The sequence below is a fragment of the Scleropages formosus genome, chromosome 9 (assembly GCF_900964775.1).
Source record: "Scleropages formosus chromosome 9, fSclFor1.1, whole genome shotgun sequence".
NCBI classification, from domain to species: Eukaryota; Metazoa; Chordata; class Actinopteri; order Osteoglossiformes; family Osteoglossidae; genus Scleropages; species Scleropages formosus.
The window spans coordinates 3,765,936-3,787,357 of NC_041814.1; the positions used below are offsets into that span (position 1 = coordinate 3,765,936).

Genomic DNA, 21,422 nt, shown 5'->3' on the forward strand with positions numbered 1-21,422 from the left:
AATTTACTGAAATTACCATGGACTACAAAATTCTTTGTCATTGAATAGATGGAAAATTTATATAGTTTTGAAGGGAACTAATGTTTTGTTGAAAAGAAATCTGTGAAAAATAACCAGAGTACTTAAGAAAACTAGGATGGAGAGAATAAGCAAGTTTTCCAAAATCATAATTCTACTGTACACACTGGTTTTTACTGATAGTAACTGCACTTGGGAAGTCAAAGTAGCAACAAGCTACAGATTCATCAGCATTTCCAATATAGCAAGCAGTGGTATTGATATTTCTGAATTGTTTCATCTATCCTTCAATTCCTTAGCTACAATTGCTGATTACTGTATTTAACAATGTAAGAAGGCAAAGATTTATTATAAAAAGTATTTATCCCTTCATCCATACCAGTTTACCATGCACTCTACATAAAATAGTTTTATTTTGGCAGCATTCTTTTTGTAAAAATACACATGCCTGAGGTATGTATGCTAGTTTTGGATTAACTTGTCAAATGCATTGTGAAGTCTAAGTAATTGTGTTATCTTTGGCTTGTAATGTTCTTGCCATTTAACAAGCTGTAAGAATAAAGAATGCACAGTTTTTGAACTGCATTAAGGGGAGCCATCATCACCAGGACATGTTGGTATTTAAAACAAAAGAACTGCAATACTGTTCAAGTTATACCATTTAAAGACACAGCTGATTTATTTAACTCAAAATTATGTAAGCATGTCAGACACACACCACTGGAAAAAATAATTTTGCACATGAGAAAATTTTAATAATGCTTTATTTAAAGACTTCGCTAAGACACTTTAAACCTGACAAGTTCTGCCACTGATTACAGAGGAACAGTTCTTAGGGATAGGCATTTACATTTCCATCTTCAGATCTTTGCAAGGACAGGACCATGAAGCAGTACAAGCACTATATTTAGCAGCTTGGAAAACAAATGGCATCTAACATTTTGCACACCCATTCATGAACAGTTTCCCCAGTATAAAACAAAACAGGGTTCATTTAGTGATTGCAAAAGGCCTGAAATGGCACAAACCAATGGAGACATAAAAAGTGCGATTCATTTACTTTTTCAATGAAGCAAACCAGTTCAAGTATTTTGGGAGCACATCTGTGTACAAAAACATAAAAATTATATATATATATATTTATATTTATATAAAAAGGCTGAGTCTGCATGTCAACAGCCAGCCATTCCTCCAGGCAAGGTTGTACAGATGTTCATAACATTCCCGCTGAGATGGTACACTAAGCCCATCCCACTGAATGAATGCTGTCCCTCACATAAAGGCATCAGGCTCCTCAGAGCAGCATTGTGGGGAACTGACTGTATTATCAAGCCTTCCCTTTCAATCAGAAGTCTTTGATATTACATACCATTGTTTAACTTGGTACTGTAGGCAGGACATTTGTGCCTCATTGCTGATACATTATAGTCCTTTTTTGCAGAGGCTTGTAGTTTGGTGTGAACAGTTTATACTAGGTCAGTAATACTGAGTGGATGGCATTTGTGCCCCTCATTTTGCCACCTGTGACTGGTCCTGACTGTTACAGAAATGCACACCTGGATGTTAGAGCAGAGTCTCATGCTGTTGCAGGGGTGGGAGCGTAGCAGGATAAGACGAGAGCAGCTGGGTCTGTGCCTGGCACTTCCACATGTTCAGGGTTTTCATTCTGCACTGTACTTGAGGAAAGGGAAGTTTCTTCACTTTTTGATCCTGCAAAATAAAACATGTTAAGATGATCTGTACTTCAGTCAGATTTATTCAGGAACTAATACAGCAACTCATTTTATGTATGGTCAAACTTCATTACTTCATTTAGCAAATACTTTTCTCCAAAGCAACTTTCCAATGAACACTATGTAGTGTTATCAGCCCACAGAGCCAAATTAAGAGTTTTCAAAGATACTAACATTTTAGTTTATTATTAGCATTTTCTTCAAGCATCTAGTTTCTAAAATTTCTGTTAGTTGCAGAACAAATGTGACATGTATTAGCACTGCTTGGCAACTGATGTCAGTAAAATGCATTCAATACAGATGTGCAGGACTTCCTTAATTCAGTCCGTTTCAGATACTTGTCTGGTTTTTCAGTGTTGAAGAATAACAATGAGTAATGCTGCACATATTTAATGGAAGTCTATAAAACACTGTTTACATTTATTCACTTCGATGCATTTCTCCAAAGCGACTTACAATGGATACTATGTAGTGTTACTAGCCCACGCACCTTATTCACCAAGGTGATTTACACTGCTAGATACACTACTTACAATGGGTCACTCATCTATACATCAGTGAAACACACTCTCTCTGTGTCACTCACACACTATGGGGGAACCTAAACAGCATGTCTTTGGACTGTGGGAGGAAACCCACGCAGACACGGGGGAGAACATGCAAACGCCACACAGACTGAGCGGGGATTGAACCCACGTTCTCTCTATTGATCCAATTAACTCACCAGACTCTGGGTCGATGATGATGCAATCTGCATCATCCTCATCATCTTCTGTGTCTGCTTGGAATCCATCTGTTTCCATGGCATCCACCTGTGAAAACCAGGAATTATGATGCAAGCCATGACAAGACATCCTGGACTTCTCAGATGTTTAGCTTTGCCAAGAATGAAACTAAACCCCTATATATGTAAATACATGTATATTTGTAATTACAGTTATACCCTGAGGTACGCTCATTCAGGTTACGAGAATTTGAAATGACAACATTTCACTTAAATTTACTTCAGCTTGAGGGAATCCTCATTTACAATTCAATTTAATTCAATTCTGAATTTGCACCCCCTCCAACAACTAACTGATTAGCGCAAGATTAGAGCCACCATGCAGTCTTCTTCACAGATATAGTCTGGCTTGTGCTGCATTCAGTTATTATCTTTTGTTTGCTAGTTTCATCTATTGACCATTTTCATTGATATTTCTATTAGCCTCCACATGAAACAAAATTTATCTTGATGGGAAATGCAGTAAATTTTGGGTTATTTAATACTATATTACTAATTTTCATCATCCATGATTTAGTTAAAGTCCATTATATTTAATCTGTGAGCAAATTCAGTCTGTCCTAATATGTGAAACATAGAATGGTTTGCCTAATAGTGCAAAGTATCAAATAGATGCATAATCACCAAATGGCTTTGACTCTGTCAGTCATTTCTGTAGAGGTATCCACTTATGCCAGACGTAGCAACCTAATTATTGCATAAGTATAACATTTAATGCATAACACCGACACGAAAACAAAGCTGTAATGCTAACAAAACTAACTACACAAAATAAGTTGAACAGTTTGAACAGTAGTGTTTAAAAAAAAAAAAAAAAAAATCGCAGGTCATACCATCGTAAATTTGGTACAACCTGTATAAATGAGACGTAGTGCTACATATAGCTAGTACATTTAATTTCATTCTTAATAAGGTCAAGTTAGTGAGAAAAATGGCATTTATTTTCTCTCACTGCTATGGACCAGATGTCCATATGGTCTGGGTTCACTGAATGCCTCAGTTGTCCTACTTAGCTTACTGAAGTCCTTGTCTAAATGCGTGTTTCTTCACGTCTATATGAGCCACGTCACAAGCATTTCAATGCCCAGTGTACCCAGTGCGCAAATAACAAATAAACGACACTGAAATGTTTCCTAGTTACATATACAATAACATAGTATATACAAAACTAAGTACCATCCAATGTAAAATTCTCAAGGGAATCCCCTGATACATTACACAGGCTATGTGTATCCATGTGATTACAGTCAGAATGTTTTGTTCTAGACTATATATTTTTAATAAACAATCTAAAACTATAATATAATTTTTAGGCCTGTCTCACAGTGTTAGTCATTCTTCATCATTCAGTATTTTGTCTCATGTCTGCAAAGGAGTCTACTGCTCTTACCTGCTCTGCCTCTCCAAACTTCTTCATGAACTTGGTGATGGACATGCTGCCCGCACTCTTCTTCTTACTTGAGCAGGGTATAGTGACAGAGGACTGGGGAGTTGTAGGTGATACTCCCTGTGCTCCAGGGCCTTCTTCGCGACTGTTGTTTGCCCCCGTTGTGATAGAATTCCACTGGCTGGGCACAGGCAGCGACTCCATACCGAAGCGTGCAAGCACTTCTGCATGCACATACCAACAACAGCGGCGGTAGGTCGTGCGCTTCTCGTACACGGCATTCTCTTTGATGAGTCGTTTCAGACGGATCCTAAGGACACAGACATGACAGTGAAGGGGAAAAAAAACCCAAGAATTTCAAACAGATCAACACAAAAATGTTCCTATATTCCTTATAACAGGTACATACTACTTCCACTAAATTAAAATGTGACAAGAATAAAGTGACAGTGCCGTTTCACTAAAAAAAGCATTATAACTTTCAAATCAGCAGTTGCCACATGGCAGTTACCTCGTTGGGACATTATCTGCCCAGTTCGGTGAACTATTGGTTGGTGAAGCAGATTGTTGGCGGCAAAACTCTTGGAACTCTGTGATGATGACCTTACTGCTGTTCACGTTGCCGTGAAGAAGCGGCAAGAGCTGACTCACCACTTGAAAGGAGAGAGGAGCGTAATGACATGAACAATGCAGAAATTTTATGTATCACTATACATAGTCATCTACAGCGCAGATATAACATGCAACGTAATATTCAGCAAGTAATATATATCATTATGTTTTTTTAAACTGAGTATAATCAGTTAGTTTTAAAGATTAGTAACAATTTCTTTCAGACCAGTGATGTATTTGATGATAGGAAATAGTCACACAAGCAATGTCAGGCCATTAATCCACACTGTTATTTAATATTGTACACAGGTTCCTCACACTACAAATGTTCAAGTTAAGAATTTAAAGATATACACATTTTCCAGTTCAATTATTTATTTTCAATGGCATTTTTACAATGATCTGTTTTCTTAAATTTCTTTGTTGCGGAGTGGAAGCCACCTGTGATTTTGCACCCAGTCATTAGCAGGCAGTACAGAGTACATAAACATAATAGAACAGGAGTGCAATTATTCAGCTTGCTTTAGCATTGCTTACAGCACCTGTGTGATGTTTGTGGGTGTCTGATCAATAAGACAAATACTGGACATGTTAAGTGGATGAATCAGTCAACAATTGGTATTAAACAGCAGTTTGTGAAGCTGATATATTAGAAACAGGTGCCATTGTACTCACTCTGATCATCCTGGTGTTCTTTGGATGGGCCCTCTGGAGTGACTGGCTCCTCCCCAGGCAAAGGCTCCAGCATGCAGACAGCATACGGAAGAAGGGCCTCTGCATCACATCCCGTACTTCTCCACACGCAGCCCTTCACTACTGACTCCAGCACCTTGAACTTTTTCTTGGACATGAGTTCATCCCACTCCCTCGCTTTCAATCTCTGTAACACCTTCTGCTTCTCTAAATCACCACTCTCCTGGAAAAAAGGAAAGGAGGGTTTAAGGAAAGGACGAAAGAGGAATATGTTGCTCACCTGTAGGCGTGAAAAAAAGCAACACTGTTGCCTTTAACAGCAATAGAATTATTTACATTCATTTAGCAGATGCTTTTCTCCAAAGTGACGTACATATCAGAGAAAATACAATTTGTGCATTGCATTAGGAGAAAGAGACCGTTGCAGACATGTGATTAAGTAAACCTAATTTGTTTCTTTCCACTTTATGCACAGACGTTCATCGCATGAGTAGGTGCACAAAACTCAGAACAGACTAATAATGATCACCTTCCTACAATTTTTTTTAAAGGTACACAAACATTTACATACAATACAGGAGTAGCAACTGAGTAAAGGCTTATCTGGGCATGATCAAAGTCACGGTGCATGAACATTTACACCATACATGAGCTTGAGAGATCATGGGTGAAGTGAGTCCAGAAAAGGTGAGTTTTCAAACCTTTCTTGAATTTAGACACGAGTTTCTGCAGTTCTGAGTGAGAGGGGGAGGTCATTCCACCACAACGGAACCAGAACCGAGAACCTCCGCGCTTTATCTTTCATGCACGGTACCACCAAGCGAAGTAGATGAGTGAAGCGGTCTAGTTGGGGTGTAGCAGTTGATCAAGTCTTGTAAATAGCTAGCAACAGTTCTATTGATGCATTTGTAGGCAATAACCAGGATCTTGAATTTGATCTGGGCAGCTATAGGAAGCCAGTGCAGCAAGGGAGATATATGGGAACGCTCTGGCAAGTCAAACAACTCATGCAGTAGCATTCTGCAGAGGTTTGATGGCAGTAGCGGGCAGGCCATACGAGAGAGCTGCAGTTGTCCAGACGGGATATCACCATGGCCTGGACAAGTAGTTGGGCAGTCAATTGAGAGATAAGGACAGATCCTACAAATATTACACAGGATGTATCTGCAGGACCGGGTTGTGGCTTCGATGTGTTGAGAGAAAGACAGACTCGCATCAATCGTTACTCCCAGACTCTTAGCTGAGGAGGTAGGCAAAATGAGTGAGTTGTCCAGTTTGATCGACAGATCGTGACAGGAGGACAGGCCAGCTGGGAGGAAGAATGTCTGTTTTGGAGAGGCTGAGTTGGAGGTGATGATCAGACATCCAAGCAGAGATGTCTGACAGGCAGGCAGCAATGCGTGCAGAAATGTCTGATGCTCCAGGTAGAAAGGAGAGGAAGAGCTGGGTATCATCATCATAGCAGTGGTATTTGAATCCATGGGAGGATATGACCGGGCCAAGGGAGGAGGTGTAGATCGAGAAGAACAGAGGACCCAGTACCAATCCCTGCGGGACACCAGTTGAGAGAGGCAGAGGAGAAGAACGGGAGCTCCGCCACACTACTTGATAGGATCTGTCAGATGGGTAGGACTCAAACCATCTTAGTGCCACTCCATTGATCCCAAGCTGACTAAGAGAGGAGAGTAGAAACCGATGGTTGACAGTGTTAAATGCTGCAGACAGATCGAGGATGATGAGGACCGAGGAAAGTAAGGCAGCTCTAGCCGACTGGAGGGCATCAGACACTGCTAGAAGTGCTGTCTCCGTGAAGTGACCAACTTTGAAATCAGATTGATATCCATCGAGGAGATGGTTCCGGATGAGGAATTCAGATAGTTTATCACAGGTCGCACGCTCTAGAGTTTTAGACAGGAAGGAGAGGAGGAAGACTGGTCTGGAGTTTTGAACCGAGCTGGGATCCAGGGAAGGTTTCTTTAACAAAGGTGAAATGAGAGCAGTTTTGAAGAGGGCTGAGAAACAGCCAGAGGAGAGCAAGGAGTTGACGATCTTAGAGACAGTGGAGAGTTGTGGGAAGATGTTCTGCAGGAGTGACGATAGGATCGGATCAAGCGAGCAGGTGGCGGCTCTGTGTGACATCAGGAGGTCAGAGATTTCAGATTCAGAGAGCGGTTTGAATTTGGAGAGCATGACTTCAGAGGGGGGCCCAGCACGAACCGGGCAGGATGATGCTTAGAACTTGTCCATGATTGCATTGACTTGGTGTCTGAAAAACAAAGCAAATTCATCAGCAGTGAGAAGAAGGAGAAGGGGGCAGCAAAGGACACAGAAGGGATGAGAAGGTGGAAGAGAGTCTGTGTGGTATTATAGTTGCAGACTGTATTTTGTTGTGGAAGAAGGTAGTTTTAACTGAAGAAAGAGCAGAGTGAAAAGTAGGTAAGTGTTGTTTGTAGGCATCCAGGTCCAATTTAAAATTGCAAGTTTTATGTGGAATACATTAAAGTGTTTCTTATGCTATGGAAAGAGTCCTCAGCTAACACTACTCAGAAACGTATAACATCTAACTTTTAAGAGCATACCTTTCCCCCTCATCCTGGACAATCACAGTGCTCATGTATGACAGAAGGATTGGTTTGCATAACAACAGGATTGCCTATAAATGACTGACAAACCTAACTGCAGGCGGCAACACTAAACGTGATTACATTAGCTTGTTTCATATAATTAAAGCCGAGCCAGTAATCAACAATAGTCACCAGCTGTAATTACCTTGGTATTTAAAGAGTAGTTCTGCCTGCTTATCCAAGCAATTTACTGAAGTACTTCTGTTCCCCATTAGGGTGTCAACCTTACATTTATATATTTATTTAGCAAAGGCTTTTCTCCACAGTCAAATTTAAAAGGAAAAAAAAAAAAAAAGAATAGACAAAAGTACACTTCACAACAGTTGAAGAGCTTTAGATGCAGTTAGATGACAAAGCACTATTTTTACCAGCACACAAGTACCTGCCTACAGAACAAAATTTGGTAAGAAGTATAAAGGTGAATGGGATAGATGGTGTCATGCTGTTACAAAATCAGCAGAGAACTGGGTTTGAAAAACCTTTCTTGAATGCTAAAAGAGAATCAGCAGTTCTGAGAGAGAAGGAGCTCGTTCCACAACATTCCAGAACCTAAGGACTCTTGATTGTGAATCTCTCATAAGTGGGCTAATATCTTGGCAGGTATTACATCATAAAATTTAATAAATGGAATATTTAATTATAAAGTATAACAGATTTAGTGTTGCTTCTCTGGCATGGCATGTAAATCAACTGAGCAACATGCATGCATGTCTCTTGTATGGCCAGCTAGCAGCAAGGGAAGTATGGGTTCAGTTCAATGACAGTCACTTTCACTTAAAGCTTCTAAAACCTTCCAAAAGGTAACAGACTTGTGCTGAAATTTCAAAAACATCTATTACTTGCAGCATGGTGATGACTGTCTTAAGAAGCATTCTAGTTTCTTTCTGCTCTATCACTAGTAGCAGTAACCTTGCATTTACAAAAATATCAAAGATAAAATATGTACCTCCTCCTCTAATGCGCCCTCTCCATCCGACAGGTAACCATGTGGCACAAAAAATCCATCATCCTCATCATCTTCTTCACCTCCTTCCTCATCATCATCCTGCCAGGACAGGAAAAGGAAACAATGCATTTTTCATATGAGCACACAACCAGCAATCTTCATGCAGTACATCTGTTAACCCCACATCTCAGTCTCACACACACACAGGCTGAAGTCGCTTGTCCCAAGCGGGGTCGCGGCAAGTTGGAGCCTAACCCGGCAACATGAGGCGTAAGGCTGGAGAGGGAGGGGACGCACCCAGGACGGGACGCCAGTCCATCACAAGGCACCCCAAGCGAGACTTAAACCCCCAGACCCACCAGAGAGCAGGACCCAGCCAAACCCGCTGAGCCACCGCACCCCCTTGTCAACAACCACTTGTCCCGAGCGGGATCATGGCAAGCTGGACCCTTACCCAGCAACACAGGGCACAAAGTCAAAGGGGGAGGGGGACACACCCAGGACAGGGTGCCAGTCTGTCACAAGGCACCCCAAACAGGGCTCGAACCCCAGACCTGCTATTAACCCCACATCTCAAGCTAAAATACATTAGCAAATAAAAGTGAACACAAGGTATGCAGTAGTTTTTCATTACTCCATGTGATGAACAAAGAGAAAACACACCAAAATTTACATTATGTTCTGCCAAGGATGCTTTTCAGAATGCTAACCTCCGCATAATCATTAAGAGAGTTGCTGTTTCCCAGATTTTTCAGCTATTCTCAAAATTTTAAACCCTGAAAACTACCAAGATGCAGACATTCATCTAAGTGATCTTCAGAAGAGACCATAAAGAGATAGAAAGACAATCTTCAGAAGAGAACATGTTTTGTCCCTGTATTCAGAGATATTCTTGGTTTTTCCATGCCATGGTTAAGAATTAGTTTAGGTTGTACTAAACAAAATCTGTAATAATATTATTGAAACAAATTATTCCCAAATAAATTCAATTCAGATGAAATGCAGTGAGCTAAAGGCATAACACAACAAACAAATAGCCCCTGCTCACTTTGACTTACCCCTTCACTATGAGACAGTGACTCTCCAGGCTCCTCTTCCTCCCACTCTTCATCACTGTCCACCTCATAGTCCAACAGATCCTGGGCACAGGGGCAAAGTTGAGAACCAGTACCAACCAGCAAAAACTACCACACAAATGATGAGGAAACCCATGGAGCCTTACTTTGTCCTGTCTCAGAGGATAGCGTGGAGAGATAAGTTTGCTCTTTTTTCTCCATGTGCCCCAGTAGGCAGGTCTGTAATTTTCATGGAACTGCAGGAGCTTCATGCGACCATAGCACTGGCGATCTGGCACACCATCAGGCTTTGGGCCATCCACCAACACAACACAATCCCTGTAGAAGCAAACAAAGTATACTACTGTATGCTACAGTATACAATGCATTTACTGCAAAGCTTTATCTAAGGTGAATTAAGTTACTGAACCTTTTTTTTTTTTTTTTTAAACTTCAACTGAAGCCAACCAAAAATTCTTACATATTTATTCAGTTAAAAAAAAAAATATTCCCAAAAACCTTTCTTTTAAATATTGCTTTTCTCCAAAATCTACATTTATTTATTTAGCTGATGCTTTTCTCCAAAGCAACTTACAACGTTAAGATACCTAAAATTATTTACCCACTTGTACAGCTGGGTAATTCTTAGTTGAGCAATTGTAGGGTAAATACCATGCTCAAGGGTACTACAGCCAGAGGTGAGTTTCAACCTGTGACCTTTGGGTCTAAAGGCAGCAGCTCCCATACACTACACAACCAGCTGTCCATCAAATCTTTAATTTCATCTAATGGTCCCACGTCTGCCAACAGGCAGCTAATATGGACCCCTGCAAGTCAAATGACGATGTTAGAGGGACACAATCATTAGAAGAGGCAAAAATTATGCTAATCCACTGTATACAAGCATTATGAATGATCCCACTATACGTTTGGTTAAAACAGACAAGTCTTTTGACATGAGGGATTTCAAAGCATGTTTAAACTGAATTTTCTAAAATTCAAATTCAGTACAGAATAAATGTCTGATTTAGGCAGTTTTGGTGCTAAAATTGATAGTGAGAAATTGCTACGAGATGCCAGTGAACTTCTTTAATAAGTATGCGCCGATGATTTACTTGCATGTGTACATTAAGCTTTAAAATTCTCTTACATGTATTCTTACCTCTCATTTATTTCATTGGGCCTGTTTAATGTTACTCAGCTTCTTCTTATTACCCCCAAAGTGAACAAAATAATGTTAATATCTCATAAGGAGACAAGCTCATCTGAATATAAATATTCCTGTTTGGGAAAAAATGTAGGATATCCTACAGCTTTTCAGAGAGGTGCAGCAAGTAACGATTCTGTTTCACAGCGTCTGGGCAGGGCAAGAGGACGTGGGCTCGACTCCCTGCTCAGTCTGTGTGGAATTTGCATGTTCTTCCTGTACTCGTTTAAGTTTCCTCAAGATTCTCTGACTTCTGTCCATAGTCCAAAGCCATACGTTCAAGTGAACTGGTTACTCTAAACTGCCTATAGTGTGTGTGCGTGCAAGAGAGAGAGAGATAGTGTTTCACTGCTGTATAGATGAGTGACTCACTGCAGGTAGTGTACCTCGCATTGTAAAGCACCTTAGGTGAAAAGAAGTCAGCTAAATACTTTTAAATAGTGTTCATTGCAAGTTATTTTGGGGGGCACGGTGACGCAGCGGGCTTGGCCAGATCCCACTCTCTGGTAGGTCTGGGCTTCGAGTCCTGCTTGGGGTCCTGGGTGGGTGTGGGTCCCCTCCCCCTTCAGTCTTGCGCCCTGTGTTACCGGGTTAGGCTCCGGTTCGCTGCAACCCCGCTTTGGACAAGCGGTTTCAGACTGTGTGTGTGTGTGTGTGTGTGTGTAAATTGTTTTGAAGAAAAGTCTCTGCCAATTGTATAAATGTAAATGTAAAATATCCACTTCCTGATACTTTTGCAGACATTGTAAGAAATATGTGTGTGCAACAAAGTGATAAATGAACACTGATAAATTGTCAAATTCCTATAACATCTTATCTTAAATATCTTTACATTCGTGACATGAGAATTCTGTATATTTTTTCCGGTGAACTTATAGTATGGAAAACCAAGATGTGAAAAACAGAACATAAACCCAAAAGTACCTAAAGGCTGTGGGAAAAAAAATATATATATGTGAATAGGAAATGAGGCAACTTTTTTTCCTCAGCCTCTTTATTCCACTATCTCACCTGATAGGTTGAGAGTGCCAGTGGCATGTTGGGCCTGATCTACGGGGCTTGCGACTCCTCCAGTCTCTCAGGCCATTCAGATTACTGTCAGGCTGGGCCAGGTACCTGTCCAGCGCTTCAAGAGCTTCCTCCTCACACACAACACGGCACGATGGAGCCATGAACATGTTTTCCTTGATCTCAAAGGGAGCAAACTTCCCACAGGCAGCTGCAAGAGTCTACAGAAAGAACATTGGGCAAATACTTCATAAATCTGACAACTGTACAAAGAAAACATTATAATCCAACAAATCTGTTACAAACTACAAAATCCAGGAGAAGAATAATTTTATTAGTAATTGGTTACAAAAAAATAAAATCTTACCTTTGGTGCTTGCAGAGTTTTGGGTTTCTGTAGAAATCGTGTAATCTCTGCTTTCTCCGCTTTAATCCGCTATATGGACATTAATCAGATTTGTTAAGACAAAATGCAATCAAAATTGTTGATAAATTTAAATATTACCAGAGAGATATAGAACCTTATCAAATTATGGTAATTCTGATAATTACAGTAATGGTAATTTTGGCTATATCAAGCAGCCTCAAACAGAAAAGACTTGCTGAACACCACACGGGAATAAATTAGGAAGCTAATGGAACAAATTGCTTGTATGAATTCAGGAAGAATAAATCTGAGTTTAGATTAGGGTCTAAATTTAAAGTAAAGAACAGTACTGTTACCGAATAACTATCAGTAGCTAAGTTTAGTCTTCTCTGCTAGTATACAAATGCAGCAGCCTGAGGAGGAATACAAATGACTTGCAGTTATTCCTCTGTTTTAGAAGTGCTAACTGGGAGGTTCTCCTCAATTTTCCCGTTATTTTCTCTAAATGTTTTGATTGCCACAATATGAAGTAAGGTGACAGGAATGCACCTAAGAGGCATGGTGGTGACAAAATTTCAGGTGGTGAGCATAAGAGAAAAGCTTAAACATTTGAAGAGGAGCTTGATGCTATAAAATGTTTTAATGAAATGAAAGAAAATGTAATAACTTGCACAACTGGTATAAAGGACAATGTGACATTCAAGCTATCTTCACTTGTTTCAAGGTATTCCTATATTTACGATAAATTTCTAATAAAGAAATACTGACGCTCATAAATTGTGCTAAGATTGTTATTACAATTATTAAAATCGGCAATGCTTTGGTTATGAATTTGTTTAGGTTTTGTCCCAATCTTGTTTCCACTGAGCTGTTACCTTTATTACACAATTTTCCACAAAATAAGGTTTTACAGGAACACATCTATAGTGTTATAGCAGAAACAACTGTAAATTACTCAAATTATGACAATTTCAGAAGCCCTTTTACAGACACACAGGATTCGTCCTTTATTAGAGGGCCTTCAGATGTGTGCATGAGGATATGGTCAGAGCATGAGCGCTAGGTCATTAAATAAAATAGCTAATTCTGAAAGAAGCTCTGTTGAGTTAAGATGTACATCCCTAGTGATGTGTACTCATGCATGTACTCAAACAATTGCACTACAAAACTGACTTGTATTAATCTCTGGGATGAACACTGCTTTGGAGAAAATTGTCTGCTAAATGAATAAATGTAAATTTCTTTATAAAGTGTTCTACAGATAAGATGCTAAGAGACAATAAGCAAGATGTCTTCAATCTGTGATCTTTTTAAAGTGACCTGGATTGTAATTATGGAACATAAAACAATGGCTTCTGCCACTGCACTGCTCGGATTTAAAATGTGCACATACAAATAAAACTTCCGTTTATTAAAATTCTTATTCAAGGTGAAATGAAAACAACATAGCAAAATATAGAAAACAAGAAGATTATGGTGGTATTGATACTCACATCCTTTTCTTCTTTTAACCGTTTTTCTTCTTCCTTTTTCCTCTTCTCTTCAAGCTTTGCTCTAATAATTTTGAAAAACAAATAATGGAAATGAAAAATTCCATGGATTATGTCAGAAGAAACAAGACACACTCATTGCAAAGTGTAGACAGTCATTTTGCAGTGGACAGACCAAATTTATACTCACCTTTTCACGTAGTGAGAGAGCTCTCATAAAATAGGGAAATTTAAAAAATAAAAAATCCACTATGTAACAAAGAAAGGGGGGTGCGGTGGCGCAGTGGGTTGGACCAGGTCCATCTCTCCGGTGGGTCTGGGGTTCAAGTCCCACTTGGGATGCCTTGCAACGGACTGGCATCCCGTCCTGGGTGTGTCCCCTCCCCCCTTACGCCCTGTGTTGCCGGGTTGGGCTCCGGCTCCCCGCAACCCCGTATGGGAAAAGCGGTTCAGACTGTGTGTGTGTGTGTGTGTGTGTGTGTGTGTGTAAGAAGGCACCTTCCTTCCACAGCCTTTAACTCTGCTGTTTAGAGTGCGCACATAAAGTCCTGCCCTTGACCAGCACCAAACAACAAATACCTCCACAATTTTCCTCTTGTCACATCACCTATTATTTTTTTGCCTTAGTATCCAAATGTCAAGTTAATGGTCTAATTGCCAGAACTGATATTTTACCATTTTCGTTCCAGGTTTAATTAGTTCTCAAATGATGTTGCAGAATTTTTATCATCATGTCATGATCGTCTGTGACATTATTACATTAATACCTTATGCACCCAAATACAAGGAATGTGCAAGCCAAAGGGCACATAAATGACATGCTGAGGTAAATACAATATGTCTCCAAGTCAGTGCCACAGGACATCTTTTAAGCTACATAACAGAGCACAAGATTAAAGACTAGTACTATCTGAAAGCAGAATTACCGAGCTCAGAGGGGCTAAGCCTTAGGTGACCACCTAGACAGCCATAAAGCCAGCTAGCTAAGAATGTCTCATGATCTTAAGAAATTTCTTATAGAGCCTCCAGTCATGAAAGATTAGTATATTTAAAAGCCTTTCATCAAAACCAATTGTCAATAATTGAAACTACGAATTTTAAATGTAAACATGAACATGCTCTGAAAGCACTAATTGCACAATTCATATTTAAAAACTGCTGAGATGTACACTTACTCCTGCTTCACTTTGCGTTGTTCCTCCTTTACCCTCTGTTTCTCTGCCTTTTCCTTCTCTTCTCTCTCTTTTCTCTCTCTTTTCTCTCTCTCCTCCCTTTCCTTCTTTTCTTTTTTCTCTCTTTCACGCTCCTCCTTCAATTTGCGTGCTTCCTCCCTTTTCCTCTCTTTAGCAGCCTTTGCCTCTTGGCGCTGTCGATTTCGCTCCAATTGCTCCTCCTGCTTCTGTCTGCGCTCTTCCTCAGAGATCTAAAGAAAAAGATATATCTGTCACTTATATCTCAGTGTAAGGAAAAATTAAATAAATCCAAAGAGCCACTCAAATTAGGTACAGCATTAACAGTACCTCTTAAAAACACACATACACACTTACCTTTAGAGAGCGTCTTTTCAGTTTCTTCTCTGCTGTGTTGGCATTTGTCTTCAGATCCTACCACAGGTATTTAATTTGTTAAAAGCTACAACCATAATTCAAATTACATATTATGCATCAAATACCTGTCACTGAAAACAGTGTATTAGTCCTACAAATGATACAAAAATGTGAATGTCTAAGGATATAACAAATAACTACGATATGCCATTTATATAACTAAGAAGAAAACAATATTTTTGGTCATTTTAACATTAGAAAATACTAAATTCAAGTGAAAACTTAATATTGTAGCTAAGCTGATGCTGCAGCTCATTGTCAAGCTGAATAAAAGAGAATTACTTACTGCTGAAGGTGAGGTGGACATGCCTTTAGTTATCTCAGGTGAGCTCTCTACCGCTGACAGAGAGCTGATAGATATTGGTGACGTGACAGACTCGCTTCTTTTCCATGAAGACTCTATGCCCACCTGATCCTCTTCAGTCTCAAAGCCACAGGGAAGCTGCTCCTGTGGCGAGGATGGCTGAGGGAATGGTGTTACATTCTCAAGGCTCTCAGTTCCACCCTTGGCAGTGGAGGCCTCTTTAGCTTCCACATTCTGTCTTGGTTGACTTTCTTGGGTAGAAAGAGCAGCTGCCAGGGTCACTGTAGGATTTAGAAGGGCAGATTCTGTGGAGTTGGAGTCCTCGGTGAGGTCGATAGTCACGGATTTACCCAAGGGGCAGCTCCTGCGACTCATAAAGCCATCCAAGGGTCCTCGGCCATTCACAAGGGCTTTTTCTTGAGGCAGAGACAGGGGGGAACACTCCAAGTCATTCTCCCCATCTGAAGCCTCAGCTTCGAGGCTGGGGGGTTCCAGAGTACTCCGGACCCTTTTAGTCTGTCCATTGTCTTTAGGGGCTGGATTGAGGCGCTTGAAAGGAAGGCGCGCTGTGAGGGAAAACCCATTTCTTTAACTGATGAGATGTCTAGACCTTAATATGTTGCTAATGCTTGGAATTTTACCAGAAAAAAATATATCTCAAATAAGTATTTTTAATGGACTGAGACAGCAGACAGTTCTTTGCCAAAATGAAGCATCCTTTAGTCTTAATATCCACATGCTTTACCATCATTGCTTCTCTCCGATACATCACTTACACCAAATTTGACAAAAAAATTTATACTGGGTTTAAACATCTACCCTTCTCTTGTGTAATTACTAAACATTTTTACTTGAATTAAAAGACATCAACTGTAATTTAAATTATGAAGCCTATTTACATGATAAACAGAAAATATGAGGTAATGGAAAAAAAAAATCAAGTAGTTGAAAATTATATTATAACTCCTGACCTTGAACAAGTTTCTTGACAGCAGTGCTGGACTTGTATTCAGAACCTGCAAGAGTCCAATGTGTAATTACAGACCCTCCTGAAGCAGAGAAATCTGACAGCAATAAAACCTTTCAGAGTAACACATTTGAAATCCCAGGGAACTGTATTGTTATACTTGGATATTTTGCTAGAGTGTAACATTGTAAATGGATTAGATGATATTCTCGTTTAACTAATGCATAAACAAGTATCCAGTATTCGTTGCTGATCACCAATATAGCACAAAATAAAAGGAAATTCATAAACACTATCTTCAAGTTTTAGAAATGTTCGATTTGCTTAAGAGCTACGAAACACTATTCACATGATCCGTGAAGTGTACAACAACTTCCTAATCAGTAAAATAAAAATAAATATCATGTCAGAAGTTCAGAACAAGAAAACCGTCAGTCAGGGAACCACACTCTCTGTTACACTGATGATGTGCACCCGTCATTTTGCAGACATCTACATTTCTGCAAATACAAGCAGACACTAACTTTTCCCCGAGGCCTGCCGAAGCCAAAGATATCGCGCTGAACTGTGAATAAAACTGGGCATTTGGTTTTGCTCTCCCGCCATTACTGCGTGAACGAGACGGGTACGCGCACGTACCGAGGCGAGGACGAGTACGCTCCCCTCCGGCCGCCGAGGGAAAGAAACGTCACATCAAGAAAACAGGTTCGCTAACGGGGAAGCTCACCGACGGCCTCACACACGACCAACAACCAGAAATCCACTATCGGTGCAAAATCATCTGTATTAAACATTAGACCGTGATAAAGGAGCCAATGAATGGTAGCGGATTCCTCCTCGTACCGTGTTACGACGTGGTGTCGTACACACAGAGCAATACAACGCGTTTTTTGTCCAACACAATTTCAAATATTTACGACTTTTTGTCCTTCCACAAACGCCGCGCTTTTTTTTTTTATAAGTTAAAGGTCACATAATTTTACTTATCCATTACAAAAAAATCTACTAGATCATCATCGGTGTGTAGTGTCATGATTGAATCAGAGTCACTAGTCTACGCTTGCTTGCAAGGCTGGAGAATAAACTAATGAATTTGTGGAGGAATAACTTAACTACACACTTCCAACAAACCATGATCTACCACCGCTTAAGAGTGAACGTACTCAACACATCCAACACAATGTTGGCAACGTACATTTTAGCACTTGACTTGGGGACTATTTGATGTCTGTGGCAATAATAATAAACAAACTTACGGTAGGGACAGACAGTGTGGTGTAGTTATTTGAGTGCAATTTCTTACCTCGGACCTTCGGGGTGGACGCTAAAGGCCCTTCCGCGGACGGGTCTTCCGCCGACAGCATCACTATCATCAGAGCCTTCCTACACACCGAGAGTAACCTAACATAAACACTACAAATTCAATTGTATCAATATTCGAAGCTATTTCATTTGTTCAATTAATACTCTTCTCGAAACCCACTACACCACATACGTCGGCCTCGGGTTACAAAGGTTTTATTTATGTTAAAAAAACAAAAAAAACCGACTCCTACTGCTCCCAAGGTCTCCCTTCAGATCCAAGCACACGGTCTCGCGCTCACCGGTCGGAATTGGCGGGAGCCTCTCGGTTACTGCGACCGACTCAGCTGATTGGAGGATTTGTTCCAACGTCACTGCGACGGAATAACGTCACTTCACTGCACGCTTCTTTTGTAAGGAAAATGTATACGAAAATGTGAAGACGGAAGGCCTCAGTTCTTTCATCATTATTGCAAAAAAATTCGGGTGGAAAGAGTTCGAGCTTTGCCTCAAACTTCACCGAAGCAAAGCACTTATTTACACCTATAAGAGTAGATTAATATGAATAAAAAATATGTTTATATTTGGCGTGCTCGATTGTCCAACACCAGTATGAATAGTAAACCTTTTGATTTTTCAACTACTCTCTATGGAATACTTGCTACTTGGTAATAAAAGTAACGCATAATTAATATTTTTAGACTTTTTTGCAAAATTGCTTTGACTTTTCTTTTCAGTACAGGCATGCTGTGGTGAGATAACAGCACAGCACAAACCTGCCTTGAAAGTGACTTCATGAACATAAGATGAATCTTGTAGAAGTCATGAACAGCGAGTGAGTGAATGAGATTTTGTAAGTTCTTGAGGCAGACAGGTTATTTATCTTCTGTTTGTATGTATAAGAATAGTGTATGATGACCTACAGAGAATTTGGCAATAGGTCTTTTAGCTGGCTGTGAATATGCTATATAATATATACAGTGCTGTGAAAGAGTTTTTACTGCTATCCCAGTTTTCTCTTTTGTTGCAAATTTAGATACTCTGGGTTCAGGTCTTCACCCAAATAAAGGAGCAACTGATTGCAAAGTGGTTACAACTGCTGCTTTTGGAGCCATGCTTCCCAGTTTGAATATCACCTACTGCTGCAATGCCCTGTGCAAGGAACTTCTCTAAATTGCTCCAGTTTACCCTGCTCTATAAATGGGTAAACAGTTAATAGCTTAATATGGTGCATTATTTATAATGACAAACCTTCAGCTAAATGAAGGGCATGTGAATGAACAAATTAAGTTAAATGTTATTTCAGACACATTTTGTGTAATATTAGATTTTGGCCTAAGAGCAGAAAACATTCTATGTCAAAGATTTAAAATAAAGGAAATCAGAGGGACTTTTTCCATGGAAGAGTATATAACTTAGTAGTATTAAGTATTTCTATTTTACCAATTAAGTAATACATATGACTAGAATATCACAGCCTGATTATGAATTCCTGATAATTAGTAGGCGCAGTGGGTTGGACTGGGTCCTGCTCTCCAGTGGGTCTGGGGTTCAAGTCCCGCTTGGGGTGCCTTGCGACGGACTGGCGTCCCGTCCTGGGTGTGTCCCCTCCCCCCCGGCCTTATGCCCTGTGTTGCCGGGTAGGCTCCGGTTCCCCGCGACCCCGTATGGGACAAGCGGTTCAGAAAATGTGCATGTGTAAGTAGTAGGTTCACTGATCAGCCACAACATTAAAGCCACCTGTCTAATATTGTGTAGGCCGAGGCATGAACTCCCCAAGACTTCTGAAGGTGGCCTGTGGTATCTGGTACAAAGAAGCAGATCCTTTAAGTCCTATAAGTTGAGAGGTAGGGTCTCTGTGGATTGGACTTGTTTTTCTGGCACGTCCCGCAGAAATGTGATTGGATTGAGATCTGGGAAATTTAGAAACCAAGTCAACACCTTGACCTCTTTGTCACGTTCTTCAAACCATTCCTGACCAAGTTTTTGCAGTGTGGCACGGCCACTGCCATCAGGGAATACCGCTGCCACGAATGCACGGATGCACATGGTTTGCAACAATCTTTAGGTAGGTGGTACATGTCAAAGTAACATCCCCCTCAATGCCAAGACCCAAGGTTTCCCAGCAGAACATTGGCCAGAGCACCACACTGCCTCCAGCACCTTGCCTTCTTCTTATAGTGCATCCTGTTGCCATCTCTTTCCCAGCTAAACGACACATACGCACCTGGTCGTCCACATGAATCATAGGTTTTTTTTTTTTTAAAAAAAAAAAAACTAAAAAAAAAAAAAACAGGCCACCTTCTTCCATTACTCCATGGTCCATCTGACAAGGGTCAGGATGGGCACCCTGACCGGTCTGCAGCTATGGAGCAAGCTGCCATGCACTGTGTGTTCTGATACCTTCCTATCATGGAAAGCATTAAGGTTTTCAGCAGTTTGTGCTACAGTAGCTCTTCCGTAGGATCAGACCAGAAGGGCTAGCCTTTGCTCCCCATGCACATCAGTGGGCCTTGGGTGCCCATGACGCTGTCACCAGTTCACCAGTTGTCCTTCCTTGGACCACTTTTGGTAGGTACTAATCACTGCATACTGGGAACACCCCACAAGACCTTCCAATTTGGAGATGCTCTGACCCACTCTTCTAGCCATCACAATTTGGCCCTTGTCAAAGTTGTTCAGATCCTTGCACTTAACCCATTTTTCCTGCTTCTAACACATCAAATTCATGAACTCGCTGCTCACTTGCTGCCTAATATATTCCAGCTCTTGATAGATGCCATTGTAATGAGATAATCAGCATTATTCACTCCACCTGTCAGTAAGACTTACCACCGGACTTACTGTAAGTGGTTTTAATGTTGTGGCTGATTGATGAATTTTTGCATGCATGGTTGCTGTGTATACTACTACACAGCAACCATGCATGCAAAAATTCAAGTCTTGGACACAACTCTGAGTCATACAAAGTTCACTTTCACCCTAACTAATACTTTAATGAAATAAACATTTCATTTTCAAGACTAATCTAATCATGATGAATGATTGAATCACACATGTCTCATGCCTGTTTTTTTTCTGTTACCGTAACGTTTCCTTTCAACATATTTATTAAAGTACCCCTAATATCCGTTGAACAGGTACTTCCGTATTCAGTTACTTAAATAGCAAAGCTGTTTCAATAAGAAATTCATATATCTATGAAAACAGGATTTTTTTCGAGCTGACGAACATAAATTTACATCACCGCCGGGAAAGACAGCTTCCAAGAACTTTTCGAAGTGAAACGTCTCTTGACCACGCGCCGCGTGTGTAACT

The 21,422-nt window shown here is 40.4% G+C and overlaps 1 protein-coding gene across 4 annotated transcripts; it reads right to left on the reverse strand.

The window, feature by feature from the left end:
• Positions 1-62: 62 nt before the first annotated feature.
• Positions 63-21,397, reverse strand: chaf1a (chromatin assembly factor 1, subunit A (p150)). Of its 4 annotated transcripts, none has more exons than XM_018728304.1 (18): positions 21,347-21,397; positions 18,407-18,478; positions 18,106-18,185; positions 16,807-16,851; positions 15,818-16,401; positions 15,472-15,528; positions 15,100-15,347; positions 13,928-13,988; positions 12,435-12,503; positions 12,071-12,288; positions 10,020-10,191; positions 9,856-9,936; positions 8,798-8,896; positions 5,210-5,450; positions 4,434-4,575; positions 3,926-4,232; positions 2,476-2,563; positions 63-1,728 (listed from the first exon to the last, which is right to left on the reverse strand). In XM_018728304.1, exons 3-18 carry the CDS (start codon positions 18,173-18,175, stop codon positions 1,595-1,597), a joined length of 2,616 nt encoding a protein of 871 aa, XP_018583820.1. In that variant the 5' UTR covers positions 18,176-18,185; positions 18,407-18,478; positions 21,347-21,397; the 3' UTR covers positions 63-1,594. The 4 variants fall into 4 exon arrangements, with proteins under 4 accessions (XP_018583820.1, XP_018583821.1, XP_018583822.1 ...); XM_018728305.1 differs by having other exon boundaries at positions 18,106-18,215; XM_018728306.1 differs by lacking the exons at positions 18,407-18,478; positions 21,347-21,397 and adding an exon at positions 18,359-18,399.
• Between the last annotated feature and the right edge of the window lie 25 nt (positions 21,398-21,422).